At 41.2% G+C, this 17,229-nt stretch overlaps 1 protein-coding gene across 1 annotated transcript; it reads right to left on the bottom strand.

The window, feature by feature from the left end:
• Positions 1–870: 870 nt before the first annotated feature.
• Positions 871–11,543, bottom strand: dnajc11a (DnaJ (Hsp40) homolog, subfamily C, member 11a). Its single transcript, XM_072696473.1, has 16 exons — positions 11,447–11,543; positions 9,596–9,725; positions 9,398–9,471; positions 9,165–9,266; positions 8,946–9,074; positions 8,657–8,779; positions 8,502–8,575; positions 7,612–7,801; positions 6,299–6,384; positions 5,988–6,104; positions 5,714–5,869; positions 5,217–5,286; positions 5,001–5,058; positions 4,010–4,152; positions 2,664–2,793; positions 871–2,520 (listed from the first exon to the last, which is right to left on the bottom strand). Exons 1-16 carry the CDS (start codon positions 11,516–11,518, stop codon positions 2,495–2,497), a joined length of 1,680 nt encoding a protein of 559 aa, XP_072552574.1. The 5' UTR covers positions 11,519–11,543; the 3' UTR covers positions 871–2,494.
• Positions 11,544–17,229: the final 5,686 nt, after the last annotated feature.

Below are 17,229 nucleotides of genomic sequence, written 5' to 3'. Positions count from 1 at the left end.
CCAAAATCGCTTTAGATTTGCGTTTAGACAGGCGTGTAAGCAAAGAAAGACACATAAGCAGTTTTGGACATCAGTTGATTGCTGCAGTGAAGATGCATGTTAATACGGGATTTATTTTGGGGGGGGGTGTTGTTTGCGCTGGGCTTTTATTTTGAAATGCACTCACGCTTGTCGCAAATGAACGAGTGACGCCAGCTTCACCTCAAGGGGAATCACAACAACAGCGAGCACGTTTGTTGAGACATTTTTAAAAGAAATGAATGAAAGAAAAGAAAATAATAATAAAAAAAACACACACACAAAAATGAAAAGCGTGTTTGAGAGGTTTCTTATTTCCAGCACACCTTTCGTTGATGCCCGCTTTTTTTAGTTTACTCTCGTATATTACACTTATATATGAGGCTAAATCATGAAGGGGGGTAATGTCGTCCTTATTACTGGTGTAACTTACTGTGATACTTGTCATGCTTGATGTTTTACACTAATTATAAGTCGATGTGGATGATTAAGCCATACTAAAAGTGTTTAATTTTAATAAAATAACGCAAGTAGAAGTCAAATTAATCTTGCTGCATTTTAATAACCCTATAGATTAAATGGCTGGATATTGAGGCAACTTTAAACTAAGAAAGCACACAGTAATTCATCCAGCTCACTCATTCATTAAAATACTGTCCAAAAGAGTCCATCTAGATGTATTATAGGTTCACCACTCACTCCAAAATGCCAAAGATTTGTTGTACGCTTAAATATTTAATATGTAAAGCTTGCACCACACAGCCAGTCTCAATTCTCTCCCTAATTTCCCAGGATTTTGGCCTTCAGGTGTGTCTTGGATGCATCCTCAAAAATGTTCACCAGTTTAATGTCTTTATAATGAAAAGAATGAAATATATTGAAGACAAAATGACAAGACATACAGCAAGGGCAAGAAATCTAGGTCATAAACAGACGTGCATTTTACAAACTGATGTCCTTGGTAAGCAATGCAATTTAAAATATAGCCCAGAGGACTGAACTGTTAGCCTTTTCGAAATCATTTTCTTAGAACATCACATGAGGAATGACAAGAAGCATTTTCCTGACAGATCATGCTTGGTGTGCCCAACTATGAGACTTGTACCATTCCACAGTTAAATAAATCAAAATATAGTTGAAGAAATCATAATAGCTAGAACAGATCATATATAATTGAGTGGAAAAACTAATCAGGTCAGCCTGCTTTCATAAACAGAAGCACACAACTCAAAAGCATTTACAAGTTTACTTTGAGGATTTATTTTTTTCTCCACCTTCCACCTGGCAAATATACAGAGGAAATGTACTTTACAAATAATAGTCACTCTGAAAGGGGACCCTTTCTTGAAACGGAGAGAAGGCTGATTTTGATTAAACAGCTCATCCTTCACCCACCACTACTTCTGAATTCCCTAAAATTACAAAAGGCATTACCATGTTCTAGGATGGCAACAGTGACACGGACCTGGTTAAAATAACTTGTCTTATGGCACTAAAAATATATTTGACGGGACATTTATGGAGTTGAAGGAGATCTGGAGCCTCAAAACTGAGATACAAGGCAGGCTGAGAGCTTAAAATGAAAGCTGTTAACGTTTATTAGTGCCAGCCTTTCAACTCTTTCTGAACACAACAAGAAGAATGCCAGAAATGTCAACATTTAAAAATGATGGATTACTACTTAAACTGACCATTCGGAAATGAATCGTGTAACAGTTTCCTAAGGCAGTGTTAGAAATCATGTAAAATCATGTGCTTTCAACAGCTTGATGGAGAATAGGGTCAAAGAAATTGGAATGGTGACTGTTTATTAGAGTCAAGCAAACAAATCATTAAGAGATGGTATTGGGTATCGTAGGTTGAAGGTCTTTACCTCAATATAAGGTACTTCAGCATCCACCCACACTAATGAGCTCTCTTGTATTGCATGCTGGTGTTTACATCCGAAAAATGAAATGCATGATTAACAAAGGGTCGATACTTAGTGTGATCGCGTGGATTGGTTCAGCAGCAGCATGCTCACCCTCTGACATCTGTATAGTGAAATAGCGCTCTCACATGAGGGCTGAAAACAGGCACTGTTGTGTCCTGGAAACACTCCAGTACAGTTCATTCATATGCAAGTAGTGACCATTTTCTTCAGGGGGAGGAGAGAATTTAAATACTTAAAAAATGGCCAGAATGACATGGAAGGTACCCAATCCATAGCAAATTCTTTCAGGTTTCTAACACGAGTCATGGTGTTTCAAGTAGGCTTGAAGCAAATTCATGCGCTCCTCCAGTGGACTTGGTTTTTAAACATGCCCTTTTGCATAACTAAATTATTAACTGCACAAAAAGTATATATATATATATATATATGCATATGAATGATTTTTAGGCCACAAGGAATAAGATCCAAGTCACTAGAACACAACATCCGTTTGTCTTCTACACCAGTCCAAGCTGTCCCTTTCATCCCTGAAGAAAACTGTTCCTAAGTGTCGTTATCAATCCTGTGAGCTGCAATGCAAGAAGAAAAGAAAAATTAATAGAAATTTCAATACATTTTATTGAGGCTTTAGATTAGCATTATGATTAAAACAAGACCCCAGGCTCAAAATATAGCAATAATAAACAGAAAAAAAGACCTGTAGTAGACATACACTGTTTTGGTATCCTGAGTGCTTCTGTGTCACCAGATAGAACCTGGTGCATGACGCCTCTGAACTGATACAGCACCTTTAGGCTCTTTTCCTCACCCACGCAGGGGTCGTAGAAGCCTGGTAAGCCAGCCTGAGGAGATGGTGAATAGAAACAGCATATTAATAGGTTGTCCTGAAATGTTCTGCTTGGGTTTGGATTATAACTGCAAAAATCAGTTTTAAATGTTTCACTGATACAAGCTGTGAATTTGGTACTAGGGGTGTAACGGCACACAGTAGCCTGATCTGTTTAGAACACGATTGTGGTTATACCACAGCTTGGACCTCATGGTTCGGTACAACCAGAACAAAAACCACAACAAAATCTGCATCATGGAAAATCTTAGCATGTTGCAAACTTTCTGCTAGGACCTATGCCATAAAAACACGAAAGTATTGGGACACCTGCTCATTCATTGTTTCTTTGGGCATTAAAAAGAGTTAATCCTGCTTCTGCTGGAGGTACTGTCTCTACTGTCCAGGGAAAGCTGTCTACTAGACTGTGAAGCATTGCTGTGAGGACTGGATTGCATTCAGAACCAAGAATATTAGTAAAGTCTGGATGTTTGATGAGCACCACTTCCCCTCATCCCAGACTCCCCAAATCATCCCAAATGTATTGAATAGAGCAACATCCATCATTTCAGAGAACACAGTTCCACTGCTCTACAAATCAATGCTTCAGGGCTTTATATAGGCATGGTGCCAACAGGTTTATTAGCTCCAGGGAGTCCTATTTTATTGGTAATTTTTCTCATGTTGTGCTTAAGCTTGTTCTGGTGTTGTCAGCTATAGGGCTAGTTTTTCTCTCAGCATAAATTAAACATGGCTGTGAAATGGTAAAGCGAGCTTCACATCAAACAATCTCTCCAGGAGCAACTGAGCCTAGGTCAATCAGCTGCTCTGTATCCAATCAGCCTTCCTATCCGCATTTGTTTAACTGGTGTACTACTGGGAAATAACCAGTCACAAAGGGCATTACCTCAGACATGATTCTTGAGGCAGAAAGCTCGCTGCATCCAGCAAACATGGCTTTTTACACAGACACATGCTTCAAGGATGACTCTGCTAACCCACTGATAACACAAGTGCTTTGGAAGTGGTTAAAAAAACTGTGTCTAAACTGTGAACTCTGTAATTTTAACATAACTATAGGCTACATGTACTGTATATTCTCTGTACGACTGTGTGTACTTAATCGTGACGTCTACGACATACTGTGACTGGTTGGTATGAACACATGTCCCGTTACACCCCTATGCAATCAAAGAGTCACTTTTGGGGGACCATTATGAGAATTAGTTTACCTTCGAGGCCTCTGTGAGAATGAGCTTGGAGTCCTTCACCAGGCACTGAAGAGGTACAGTCACATCAATGACTCTCGCTCTTTCATGCTTCCTACTGTTGTCTGTCACAAACTTCCCGTACCAGGCATTGAGTATGATGAGGCCTAATGAGAGAAGACACAATGCAAGTCATTTGTAAAATGAGGAACATCTGATTACCTTGCATACTGTCAATCAGAGGCTATCCACCTTATTTGGCTCGTATTCAAAGTGAATGCAGTCTGAAGTAGGCTACTGCTCTGAAAGTGTTTAGCTAGGCTAACCCAACATTCCAACAGGCTATTTCAGTTTTTCTGAGCTATTAAGAGCAGAGTTAACTAGCTTCTCAACACAACATGAAAAGATCGGAGTGCTGTGAGACACCAACTCCAAACAAGAAGAGGAACTGCGTCAATGGTTGAAGGTGCTAAATTTCAAACATCCACCTGAACGTCCACACGTTTGCTCTGGACCATTTTGTGGAGGGGAAAGTCGGTTATGAAGCTCCAGGGAATGAGGATGCATCAGGTGTTCGTGAGGCCATCAGGTAGGACGTTAACCTAAGAGCTAACCTAGTCAGCCAAGACCCTCACAAGCACCCAATGCATCTGCTTCATCAGAGCTTCATAACCTAGGATGTTCTGGTGTTGGTTTCCCCTTCAAGGGCAGACTGAATGGTGGTTTTTAATTTAGCAGCTTCAGCTTCAACCACAGACGCAAGTCCTCTTCTTTGGCAGGTGGTGGATATAAAAGTTATATGGTGCTCCACAACATTCAATCTTTTCGAGCGAAATTATTTTCATCTTCCAATCATTGCAACATCCTCTAACTGAGAACATCATACTACTCACTGTATGTTTATCATCGCTGTGGTTGTAATTAATCAACAAATTAATTCAGTTAATTAAGTTCTTACACAAAGCAAAAGATATTTTTATGGAAAAAGAGGTGGATATGAAAATGGCTCTCTTACCCATTCGAGATTCCTCAGCTTCAATGATTCTTCGCACAGACTCTTGCATCAGCAAAACCTACAAAAAAAAACAAGACTTGCTATTAAGGCACATGTTCATCTCTCTGACAAAATCACAAATGAACACAGGACAAGACTCCACACTCGTTCTGCATGCATATTGACATAGTCCACATTAAAAGTGATCAGCACTACGTTGGAGATCTGTGGACTCACAGCAGATTCTGCCTCTTGCTTCTTTTTGGCAACGTCAGACGCAGTGCTCTCCCGCTGTTTTTCCAGGTCCCTAAACAGAGGGAGCAATTAAACACAAAATGTAAATCACAATAAAGTGTTATTTATAATAGGCTTCATTCTGCCTCAGCACCACCTGTGATTGTCAGCAATGTTCTACACTTAAGCATCATCATCAACACAAATACATCTAACAATTTAAAGCCAAATGACAAGGTCAATGCTGAAATTTGTGAAGTTACAGACAGCCTTGAATGTGATTAAAGAACACAGTTTATTATGTGTAAAATTTTAGAAGACTAGCTTTTCTTACTCTCTCTCTCACACACACACACTCTGTGATAATTAACTATGCCCTCACGTACAGACTCATTCCTTGTACTTTGGAAACAACCCTTAACAATTTCTAAATACTTCCAAGGTCTTTTATTGTTTTCGAATTCTCAATTCCAAGGGTGTGAGGACACTGAAGGACTTACTGTTCCTTCTGGGAACGCACATAAGGCTTGATAACAAGCCTCTGGATGGCCAAGTAAAATACAAGAGGTCCAACAGTGGCATAGAACACTGCGCTGGGGAGAAGCTGGTCTGTCAAGTGTATTGGAAAGAAGTACGTCTGGCTGGCCCTGTTCAACCTAAAGCATTGAAACAGGATTGAAACAAACATCTTTATATATATATATATATATATATAAAAAACAAAACACCAACAAGTTAAAGATACTTGTTTTGTAATCAGATCACACTTCATACTTGATTTTGAGGGAAACCCCTTGGGGTACTCCAACACTGACGGTAGCACCTAGAACGCTGTGTCGACTGATCTTAGTCTCGGCACCATACTCCACCACTGTTCCAAAAAACCCTGATCTGTAGAGAAAAGACACACAGAGGTCACCTATGTGGAAAAGGGGCTCATAATTGTAAAAATAGAATTAAACATGATTGACAGATTCTTATAACAGTCTTAAAAAAGGCAATTTCAACGAGTTCATGTTAACAATACAGTTACATACATTATCAGTATCATGAATATCAATAACAAACAATACAAAGACGCTTACTTCACAGAACCCTTGATCTTGGTCTGATCATCATCTTGGAATTTGTACTGGTAGCTCATCATAATGAATGTGTGTGGGATCCCCAGCTGTGGCAAGAAAAGACTTCATTAGATTAACAGCACGGCTGCAGTTTAGCTTGGTTAACCACATTAAATGTATTACTGGAAGATCTGGAGTTTTTTGCATTACTGGACGACCCTGTTTGCGGTAATATTAAAATATAAAAAATATATATAAGACCTGTGAACATCAGATTACAGCAAAGCAGACATTTGGTTGACTGTAGAAAGCATAGCCACTGTGGTTCCATTCCATTCTATAGAAATGAAGCCAAAACTTTCCTCCAGCGGCAGAGCCAGGATACTCTGGTACACCTGCCCCATTCTCCCAGACCAAGTGTGTGTCAGAGCGCCGTCATTGAGTTTACAGCGCCAAAGCAAAGCAGATTTGACCCCTGGATCCCAAGTTTGTCCAGGAAGTGAAATGTTTCAATAGTAAACAGGTTCCACTACAACTCAGCTACTCTATGTAATGAACAGAAAGGGCGCACTGCAAGTCCTGCAGGCGTTCTCTTTCAGCCAAGGTTGTCAATCACTTTATTCCTAAGTGTAACCCTAATTCCTAATTCCTAAGTGTTCTTACAATAAAAGCAGAATAACGTGAGTTTTATAATTTGTTGGAAAAAGAAAAAAAAAGTATTTGGACAGGGAAAACTAACCGCTAAAATTTAGACACTAGAGAATGAAAGACAGTTTAAAGGAGAAACATGAGATGGAAATGGGCTGTTTTGTCACTGAAACATATGAGGATGGGCAGAGCAGAGGCGCTCAAAAAGCAATTGCTTCACATTTGAGAGATGTTGCGCTGTCCATGTTGTCTACAGTGATTGGCTTGACCTAATAGCAGTTAAGGAATAGTCTGGTGAAAAATCAAACGGACATGAAAAAAACTGATGTTAGGGCTGGGCGATGTGGTACAAATACTATATCACAATATGTAAAGACATTTATCACAATACATGTGATTACAGACTAAATACATCAGTAGCATAGATTCTTAGCATAGTAGCATAGAAACTACTGTTCAGATACTGAGTACAGTGAATTCAATTCAACATCTGCTGTTGCTAATTAAACCAGTCTAATTACAGAGCTTGTAATGAAACCTGCAGCTGATCAGTGTTTATTAAGCACTAACGATATCCTCAATATGCTTAGAAAAGCATATTATGTAGCACGATAAATTGTGCATCACCTGAGAGACGTGTGGTTGAGAGACGTGTGAAAAGGTGGACCGACGTTTGTGTTACTGACCTGAACAGCAAAAGTGAAGTGGCTACTCTTTGTGTCCCTGACGATGCTGGTGTTCATAGAGGACTGAGTGCCCCAACGCCACTGCAGGTATCCCATCGTGTTCTTATCTAGGTGGCGGGCAAGCATGGTGGAGAAACCTGGCCGCATACCACGTGATGAAAACTGCAACCCGCACTGAGCTGTCATGAAGCTGCAAGACACACACAGCAGCGATATACTCCCTTTTTCTGATAAAAAGCCTAAACAAGTAAATACATACTGATGATAAACAAATGAGGACACTGTGATAGAGAATTTGTGGAAAAACAAAGTATTAATCTTTCAATTTTTAAGCTTTGTTTTCTTTTACTGTTCTCCATAAAGCTCATTACACGACAATTGTTTCAGTGATATTACAGATGGGAAAAGATGGGAACTTCTCAGGACACAAGTACACGAATCAACCAATCAGAAATAATCGTCTACACACATACTAAGGACATAAGCAAATAAAAAACAACTGCATGTTCCTTATCACTATATTTGTGTGTGTGGAAGTATGACCAAGATTCAACAATAAATACAGCAAAAGCATAACTAACGCAAGTAATTAGGTGAGAAACACTTTGCATTGGGGTGAGATTTCATAAGGAGATGTTAAAAATACATTTAATAGTGCTATTATGTTTGTTTATGTACATGCTGGACAGCTCCAGAAGCTTAGAGCCCTAAACTGTGGCTAGAAAGCATTATAAAATCAGTACTTAACAAAGTATATGGCAGGGGCAGATTTCTGGAGTGCTGTATGAGCTGTATGATGGGAGAAACAAAAACAATCCTTGCTTGGGCCAGGCTAGTTCACTTCTGCTTGCACTTATCTGCAGTTTATCTATGAAATCTGCATTACTCACCAGCGGGCTGTCAGGTTGCGAAATATCTTCAAGCCAAAGAGAGGGCCATGCGTGTCTCCTGCTCCTACCTCAATCTACAGACAAGCAAAGTGGCTGGTTTAGGCTCTATTGTCATTTAGGGTGAATGTGTCCAAAGCAGCAAACAAAATCCGTACCTCTCCCCAGCCTTTTGCGGAGGTCACTCGTCGTAGAGCCAGGTTAATGTTTCCACCACCGTTGCCATTGTGTGTGGAGAGCGAGCCTGAGAGAATGGCCGTGTCTGATGTTGTCAGAGGTGCCTGAAAACAATACCTCCCAAAATAAACACTTGCATACTTGTCTGTTGCACAGTGGTTAAAAAGAACCTACTCATGATGGCCTGAATGTCTCCTTTTTATTTAAGCTGCAAGGCAAAAGTCTACATAATGAATAACCCCAAAAAGCATCTGCCGAAAATTCACATACCTCTATGGACTGAGAAATGTGCATCTTGTTAATCTCGATGTGGGGTAAGCCACTACCCGAGATCTCCTCATAATCTTCTTCATAGCGATCAAAAAGGTCTGTGGCATCCACACCCACACTGATTGTCCCCTGTCCAAAAAGACACAGACACAAAGTTCACAGCCAATCTGACAGCAACCTTAAGCAAAAGCACAAAAGATCATCCAGTACAAATAAAACCTTAGGGTTGGTCCTCTGCTGCAGTCTCCTCTCCTCCCTCTCTCTCTGAAGGCGCTCAAACTCTTCCCGGATCTCTCCCGGCGTTCTCTTCCTCTCCACTACCTGTGTTTCAGTTTAAGAACACCACAGGTGACCACAATATACCTTACACACCATTTATCAATAAACAAGAATTACTCAGTGTAATCAAAGCATTGAGGGTCTATTTAGAGGACTTCTGAACCGTGGCTTACCTCCCATCCTTCTACCTCCAGCCCTCTCTTCCCATATATGTCATAGATAGCTCTAGACTGCGGATCACTAAGAACTGGAGAGGCACAAAAGAGAAGTTAGGACCATGTTGGCATTTGTTTTTTATAAAACAAAAATTAATAAACAGAAATACAATCCATTGGGAAACAACTCTAATGAAGGATAATGAAGCCTCTCACCTTCATATGCCTGGTGTACCAAGTTAAAAAGCTGCTCTGCCTGCCTCTTCAGCTCAGGATCTCTGTGTTTATCAGGGTGGTAGAGCATGCACAGGCGGCGATACGATGCCTTGAGTTCCTCTTGTGTGGCCTGAAGGTAGAAGACACATTTGACTACCTTGACAAATCCAAATTCAGGCTATAAATTGCATGCAGTAGAGGACAGAGACATAAACGTAAAAAAAATATATATATATTGAATCTGTAGTTTACATACACCCATAAGCCATAACATGACAGGGGAAGCAAAAAGCATTGATTATGTTCCTCTACAGTGGCATCTGTCAAGGTCTGGGACACGTTAGAAAGCACCTGAACAGTCAGTCCTTGAAGGCGATGTGTGTTAAAAGCAGGACACCTGGGCAGGCATACGGAGCTGAGCCACTTTGACAGGGCTAAGTTGTGATGGCTAGACGACTGGGTCAGAACCTCTCCAAAACATCAGACAGGTCTGGCGCCCCCCCCCCCCTCCCCTCTTTTTCTGGTATGCAGTGGTCAGTATCTACCAAAAGCCATCTAATCTTTCCAAGACAGGTCAACCTATTAAACGGCGACAGGGCAATGGACAGCCGAGGCCCCACCTCACAACTTCCAGGACTAAAAGGACCTGGTGCCAGATACCGCAGGTCGCCTTCAGAGGTCTCGTGTGGCCTCGAATGGTCAGATCAGATGTTATGGGTAATCGGTGTATTGTAACGCTCACTTTAAGGTGGGGTACAGTGCACATGTGCATGGAGAGTTTTGGAGGAAAACGCAGGAGTGTGTGTGAGTATGGTGAACTGTGCTGGGTTGTAGCCTGGGTTCTCCTGCAGGTGTTGTCTGGGAAGTGCTCTCATTGCTCATTAAAACTGACTCTGAAATCCCTGCACGACGTGTTCCCTGCGTGTCTCTTAATGGAGCTAAGTATTCACCTCTCCACGAGAGCACCCACCTAACACCATACTTCCAGTCATTAAGGTCCAGTCATGTAAGGACTGTACATATACGAGTGTGAGACGTTTTGGTTTTCTGTAATACTGACCCCTGAAAATGCCTTAAGAGACATGGGGCTTCACTACACAACACTTTGTGAGCTTGCCAACTGCTTTTGTCACTAAATAAAAAGGCTAAAGACTACGATTGTGTTTTATAACAGGCATCAGCCATTATTTTGAGGCCAGTAAATAGTCATACATTACCTCTAAAACCACTAAAGACATAAACCAAGCAGGGCTGAAGGTAGCTAGCACTACTAGCACTAACTTTAGAGAGGACAGTGGAGCTGTGCGGGTGGGCTTCTGGTTTTTATGGACTATAAGTCAAATCAGCTATGATGGCAATAACATTAGCCAGCTAAGCTAACTTTCAGAGTTTGACAACGACGTGTAACCCAGCCGAGACCATCGCTAACCCAGTGACCTATAGCTAGCCATAACTGAAAGTACTGCATCAGGGCGCTCTCACGTTTAGCTCCACAGTCGTGGAAAGTTTAGCTAGCTAGCTAACTAGATAGCTACCCACATTTAGCTACTCAGCGACCACGACGTTAGATTTTAGGCCATCAAACATCTCATCAGAGGTGTAACATTCAAAAGACGCGTTTAAATGTGTATTTATTATGAATACAGTGTAGGACAGATGGACACTGCAGTGGCCAATGATAAGGAAGGGTCACACTGCCGGGCTAACGCGTTAGCTAGCTCCCTTCAGCCTGAGCCGCTCGACATGACCCAGCCTTCTGCTTCACAGTGACCATCATGGAGCGCCTCTCCTCACAAAACAACCCCGACTCACGCCTTGCAGATCCGTACAGACCAAACGCAAAGCCCATACCTCTCTCCGCACGTTTAAAAGAGAGTAGTAATCATCATTGTCGATTTCATCCTCTTCCAAGGCCGCCGCCATGTTTACAACCTTTCATCCCCGCCCAGCGCCGCCTCTCTCCGCGCCGAGCCGCCGCACGACTTTAGCCAAGAGCGGCGGATTAGCGCCCCCATCAGGCTCGGAGGATCAGTGACGGTCAGACTGACAGGACACAGGACAGAAGGGTGGAAACTGTGTAGTTTACCTTGATCGTGCCCCAATATCATTTCATTTCATTGATTTTATTATTTATGGCATTTAGCTGACACTCTTATTCAGAGCGACTTACAAGGTGACTCGTATTACAGAGGTGGGCCAGTGTAGTGTTAGGAGTCTTGCCCAAGGGCTCTTATTGGTGTAGCGCAGCATAGTCACCCAGACTGGGAATCGAACCCCAGTATTCCACGTGATGGGGTAGTTCACTGGTAGGTAGTGGTAGGTGTTAGCTGTTGCGCCACACCAACCACCAATATCAGCTCTGACCCGCCCATACATGAGCTCTACAAGACCTCTGGCACCAAGGCGTCAGCAGCAGTCTGTGGTTTTAATGTTATGGCTGATCAGTGAACCTGAATTCAGTGCTTAGCTTTTTTTCATAACTAAATTAGGGATCAAATCCTACACTTCTCTGTATTTTTGTGTGCTTAATGTCCATTTTATTTCATGACCAGAAACTTGAATTATTACATAACGATTTTCTAACCTGTGTTTACCCGTTAGAATTAAACAGGCACTTTTTATTGCTGTCATTTTAAGACAGTGATAAATGCAAATGACTGAATTGTGCCTCAGTCAAAAAGCAATCGAGGCAGATGCATCCCTTATAACATATGTTTAAATATGAGAAGCTATATGGCTGTAGACTGGAGTGGGGTGGGGTGTAGTATTTACATTTGGTGGGCTGTGTACTTGTGTTACAGGCATCATGACCCCTTGGTTTCAGTGTTGTAAAGAAATCAGAAGCTGTAAGCTTCTCTACAACAGCCGAAAATGTTCTAGATGATGCTGGAAAAGGGAATCTATGATTTGTAGCAATATATTTAGATTTTGGTGACATTTGGTGAACCATATTCATCTCCTTTATAAAGCCTATGTCCTGCCGGTGGGCCAAACGTGTTATTACAAACTTCTGTTTCACAAGAATAGCCCCACCAGTTTATACAAAAGTCCCAGTATTTACTGAGGAATACAGCTCGGCGTGTTAAGGGGTTAAGGGGACCCTGTAGAGAAGTACTGCCAATAGAATAAGACTCTCTGGAGCAGATAAACATGAACCTATTGGCATCATGCCTAATGCCAGGTGTGAGCTAGATGGGTATAAAGCCCCCAGCATTGAGCTGTGGAGCAATGGAGCTGGGTTCTCTGAATTGATGGGTGGTCCATCCAATACTGTTGGTATGAGGATGAGTTGGGGAGTAAGAGATGAGGTAGGGCAGTGATCATCCAACATCCTAAATTCACTAATGCTCTTGTCACTGACTGCAATCAAATCCTCACAGCAGTGCTGGAAAATCTAGTAGAGAGCCTTCCCCAAAGTAGAGACAGCTATTCCAACATATACCTGGGTACATTCTTTTTTAATGCACTTGATTTCTGAAGAAACAATAAATAAGCAGGTGTCTCAATACTTTTGTCCGTATAGCATATCTGCAACACAATGCCTTGCTTCTCTGCTGGATTCCAGCTTAGTTTGGCGATTTTCCAACTCCAGCCCTCCAGGTCCAGCTCTTCAGCCAATCACAAAGGTTTCTTTTAGTGTGTTAGAATAGGAAAACCCTGGACACCAGTTCTCGACAGCTGCACTAGTCCTGTTTCCTTCTTTGACCTTCAACAGACATCTCAGGGTTCCTGAACGTTTAATGTTGGATAGCTAGAACATTTATTCACTCTAATTTACTGTTCGATTTTTCAAACTGCCGTGTCACGACATGACTATTTGAATTTCCTGACTTATTTCTGGTGGAGTGTGTTCAGTGTAAAAGTGATCAGTCAGAATAACTTTAAATGGATTTATAGTGATCCTTCAGATGGGACAAGTGGACTCAAATAAGCAGTATCTGCAGCCCTATAATATCCATCTCTGTGATATTATATCTCATGGTTGTGGACGGACTGTTCTTGCTGACAGTCTAATCATGTCCTGCACTGACAATTGATGGAGCGGCGACGGCCTGAATACTAAATGCATCGTCCTTAATGTTTTTTTCAGTAACACATTTAGTCACAATACATAGGAGTACTTTTAGCAGGTGTCCTTTTATGGGACATGGGAACACATGGCTTATTTTACACAGTGTTTGTTGACATTACTGGTTGGCGATTTTCACCATGCTGTTCTTCTGTTCATTCATTTATTCCTCCATCTTCTTATTCACTTTTTCCTGGTCAGGAATCATTGGGCTCAAGGCAGGAATGCCCTCTGGATATAAAGATACTATATGGTTTGCTGAGAGCAATAGTCTTCAACCCTACTCTTGGAGAGCATTGAATCTCCCAACTTTGGATCCAACCCTACTCCACCCCACCTGATCCAACTGAAACTGCCTTCAGAAGTCCTTGATTGGTTGAATGGGGTGTGTTGGAAACCTGCAGGAAGTTAGCTTTCCTGAAGGAGGGATGAAGACCACTGGCTTAGAGTGGTCTCTAACCCTCCCCAACCAAAAAACATTGTGTTACAACTGCATTACCTAAAACTCAGGTACAGACTATAGAAGTTCATAGTCAGAGGACATGCTAAGTATTGTCCTTTACCTCGCCTCAGCTACGAGTCTGGTCTAGACAGGGCACCATTCTATTGCAGGGTACCATAGTTCTAAAAACAAAGGTTCTTCAAATGGTTATTTGAGTGATGCTATAAAGAACCAACAAAAGTGTTTATGGCATCACTCAAATAACCATTTGAAGAACCTTTTTTTTAAGAGCATGGTACCCTGTTCCATAAAGAACCCTATTTGTAACGGAGCTGTATGGGTGTGAAGAACCTTCTAAAGGTCTACCCTGGCCCACACTGAAGTGGATCCCCTGCTTAACACCCCTCTGCAACTCTGAAACGGCTTGTTAATGAGCCGATTAGTTGAATCAGATGTGTTCAGAACAAGAAAAACAGTAAAATGGCCAGGGTGCCTCCAGGACCAAAGATTCTTTATAATTAAACTGTGTGAGTATGAAGAACCTTTACAAGGGGTTTAAAAAACCTTACGTGATTAAGTGATGCATACATTAAGATACATTAAGTGATGGTTCTTTAGACCTTCAAAAGGTTCCTCACACTCACACAGCTCTATTACAAACATAGTTTATGGAACCACAATTGGGAATCGCTCATAGAACCATCTAAAGCACCTTCATTTTTAAGAGTGTAAGCATTTTTTTGTTTTTTGAATTTGTAAAAGAACTAAGCAGCTTTGAATAAAAGACTTCTCTGCTCTCCAAGGAACACTGCTGAGGCCTCCTCCCTCACTCAGTCTCCTCCCTTTATTCTACCCATATTACCTTTCACTCTGTCCTCTCTCCACTGATTAAGCTTTTAATAATCGTCCATTATCAAGCATGTATCTTTTACATGTATCTTTTGAGAATGCTATGTTTTCAGTGGGTATGCACCCTAAAAGTATTCTCCTTAAAATGTAAAAAGTAAGTGTCTTCAGAAAACGGCCGTTTCAAAATCGAATGTGAACTGAATACAGATACTTCACTTCTGTATTCTGAGTACGTGTTCACAGCCCAGCCCTGCGAATGCACCGGCATTACAGCAATTCAATGTGCATTTTTAACCACGGTTTCCAAACCTTACTTACTGACGTTTTCTCACGATTCTAAATGCAGATGTCCCCTACACACTGTTCTTATTGAAAAAACGGTCAGCTAAATAGCCTCTGTGACTGAAGCTCCTGCCATCCTTCCCAAATAATGAATCTACTTTCAAAGCCACTTAGATCTTTTCCTCTTCCCACCTTGATCTAGTATCTGAGCTGGTTCTTTTCAGCCTTTTTATACATATCACACAGCATGGCAGGATGTTCATTGTGTCATGCAGTCCACCCTGAGCGTGTTGTCAAGGACATGCATGGTTAAAGGCAAAGTTCATTTTTTTCACATTTGAGCAGTTCTAAGTACGTATTATGTGTTTTCTAGGCACCTCAAACAGCTTTGTACCTATTATTTATTTCATTTATTAAAGGTTATTCGACTAAACCCACTCCGCCACGTCCATTAACTTCACTTCACAAGTCTTTAATCCTACTGCGAAAAAAATTGGTGTATATTTTGTGAAGTCCCACAGGGTTCAATTTTAGGACCTATACAATGCAGTTATAAGAGTGAAGAAATGATGTGTGGGATCACATTCAGAGCCCAAAAGGTTTACACACAGCTACAGCTCAGCTGATAATGACATATTATGTATAAAGGCAATAATATGTACATATGATATACTGTATAATATATGATATTTAATGACATAATATGTATATTGACTCTGTCCGCACTCTTGTTCTTAAAAGTGTAACACCTAATCCTGTCTTGTCTAGTCCCTTTTCATCTGTGTTTCATGTTTACGTATCCCCTGTGCTCCATGTCCATGAGCTTCATTGTTTGTTTTCGTTCTTGCATCCGCCATAGTCCCGCCTACTCTTTACTGTTCCCACCTCACTTTCCTTTGTGACTCCACCCCTCCATCATTAGCCTCATGTGGTGCTTGTTTCGTCTTAGTGTATTTATACCTCTGTGTTTATTCTGTCGCTTGCATTGTTGATTTGTAACTGACACCAAGCTGGTGGAGGCAGTGTGATGCTCTGGGAAATAACAGTATTCCCTAATAAAAGTGGCCCCTTTCAGCAGGATAATGTGCCACACTACAACACTGCAGTAATTGATCAGCGGTGGTTTAAGAAACATGACGACGAGATCCTGGCGTTGACTTGGCCCTCAAAATTCTTCAGGTCTCAATCCGGTTGAGCAACTGTGGGATGTGCTAGACGTGCTAAAGGATCCTAATACCCCAGGATCCCTTCACAATTGTCGAGTCCATGCCTCAACAAGTCAGAGCTGTTTTGACGACCCGAACGAAGGGGACCTACTAAATATTAGACAGGTGGTTTCAATGTTAGTAAAGCTCTGACTGACCTCTATTAGGACAGTTTCAGTAGAATCATAAGGAACATTGGGCCTTATTCACCAATATCTTCTTAAAGTGCAGGTAACTCTAAATATATATTTTAATATTTCTACAAATATTTTTACACTCATACTCCTAGTAGTATTTGGTCAAAACGAAACAAACGATTTGTCCAACAATATTCATTTTATGCTGATAAAGTACATTTTTACTGTTCAAAACCTGACTTGAGTTTCCCAAGTGTTCGAAAACGAAAGTTGAGTTTTGCTGTGTCTGTAACACGCTTTACTTGGAGATAGTGTGGGACGGAAACCATCTGCGAAAACGTCTCAAGCAGAACAACTTCATATTGGATGTTTTCTACTCTACCTGCTCCTCACTAAACCCCACCTCTGCACATTCCCAACATGCATTTTTCAAATGTGCTGAGAAGGCAGAGACTCACTGATATTGAGGGTGGATGTTCTGCTTAAGAATTTTCTTACATTTGTTCTTGGGAAAAGTCCTGACAAAACATCTACATGGGATTCATGATGTGTTTTTAAACCCCAGCGTTATTATAAAACGTATGATAATGGATCCCACTTGGAACAAATCATAAATAAGAAAACACTGATGGATGTCAGAGTCTTTGTAA

Source organism: Salminus brasiliensis, chromosome 14, assembly GCF_030463535.1.
Source record: "Salminus brasiliensis chromosome 14, fSalBra1.hap2, whole genome shotgun sequence".
Lineage (NCBI taxonomy): Eukaryota > Metazoa > Chordata > Actinopteri > Characiformes > Bryconidae > Salminus > Salminus brasiliensis.
This window is presented reverse-complemented; position numbering and strand designations above follow the sequence as displayed.

Bases quoted from the DNA above. Each gene is read 5' to 3' on its own strand.
- dnajc11a (XM_072696473.1), bottom strand. From the start codon at position 11,518: ATGGCGGCGGCCTTGGAAGAGGATGAAATCGACAATGATGATTACTAC. The intron at 4,153-5,000 runs GTAAGAGAGCCA...TTCTCTCATTAG, and splicing joins AGCTGAGGAATCTCGAATGG to GCCTCATCATACTCAATGCC. The intron at 2,521-2,663 runs GTATGTCTACTA...CTTGCATTGCAG, and splicing joins ACTCAGGATACCAAAACAGT to CTCACAGGATTGATAACGAC.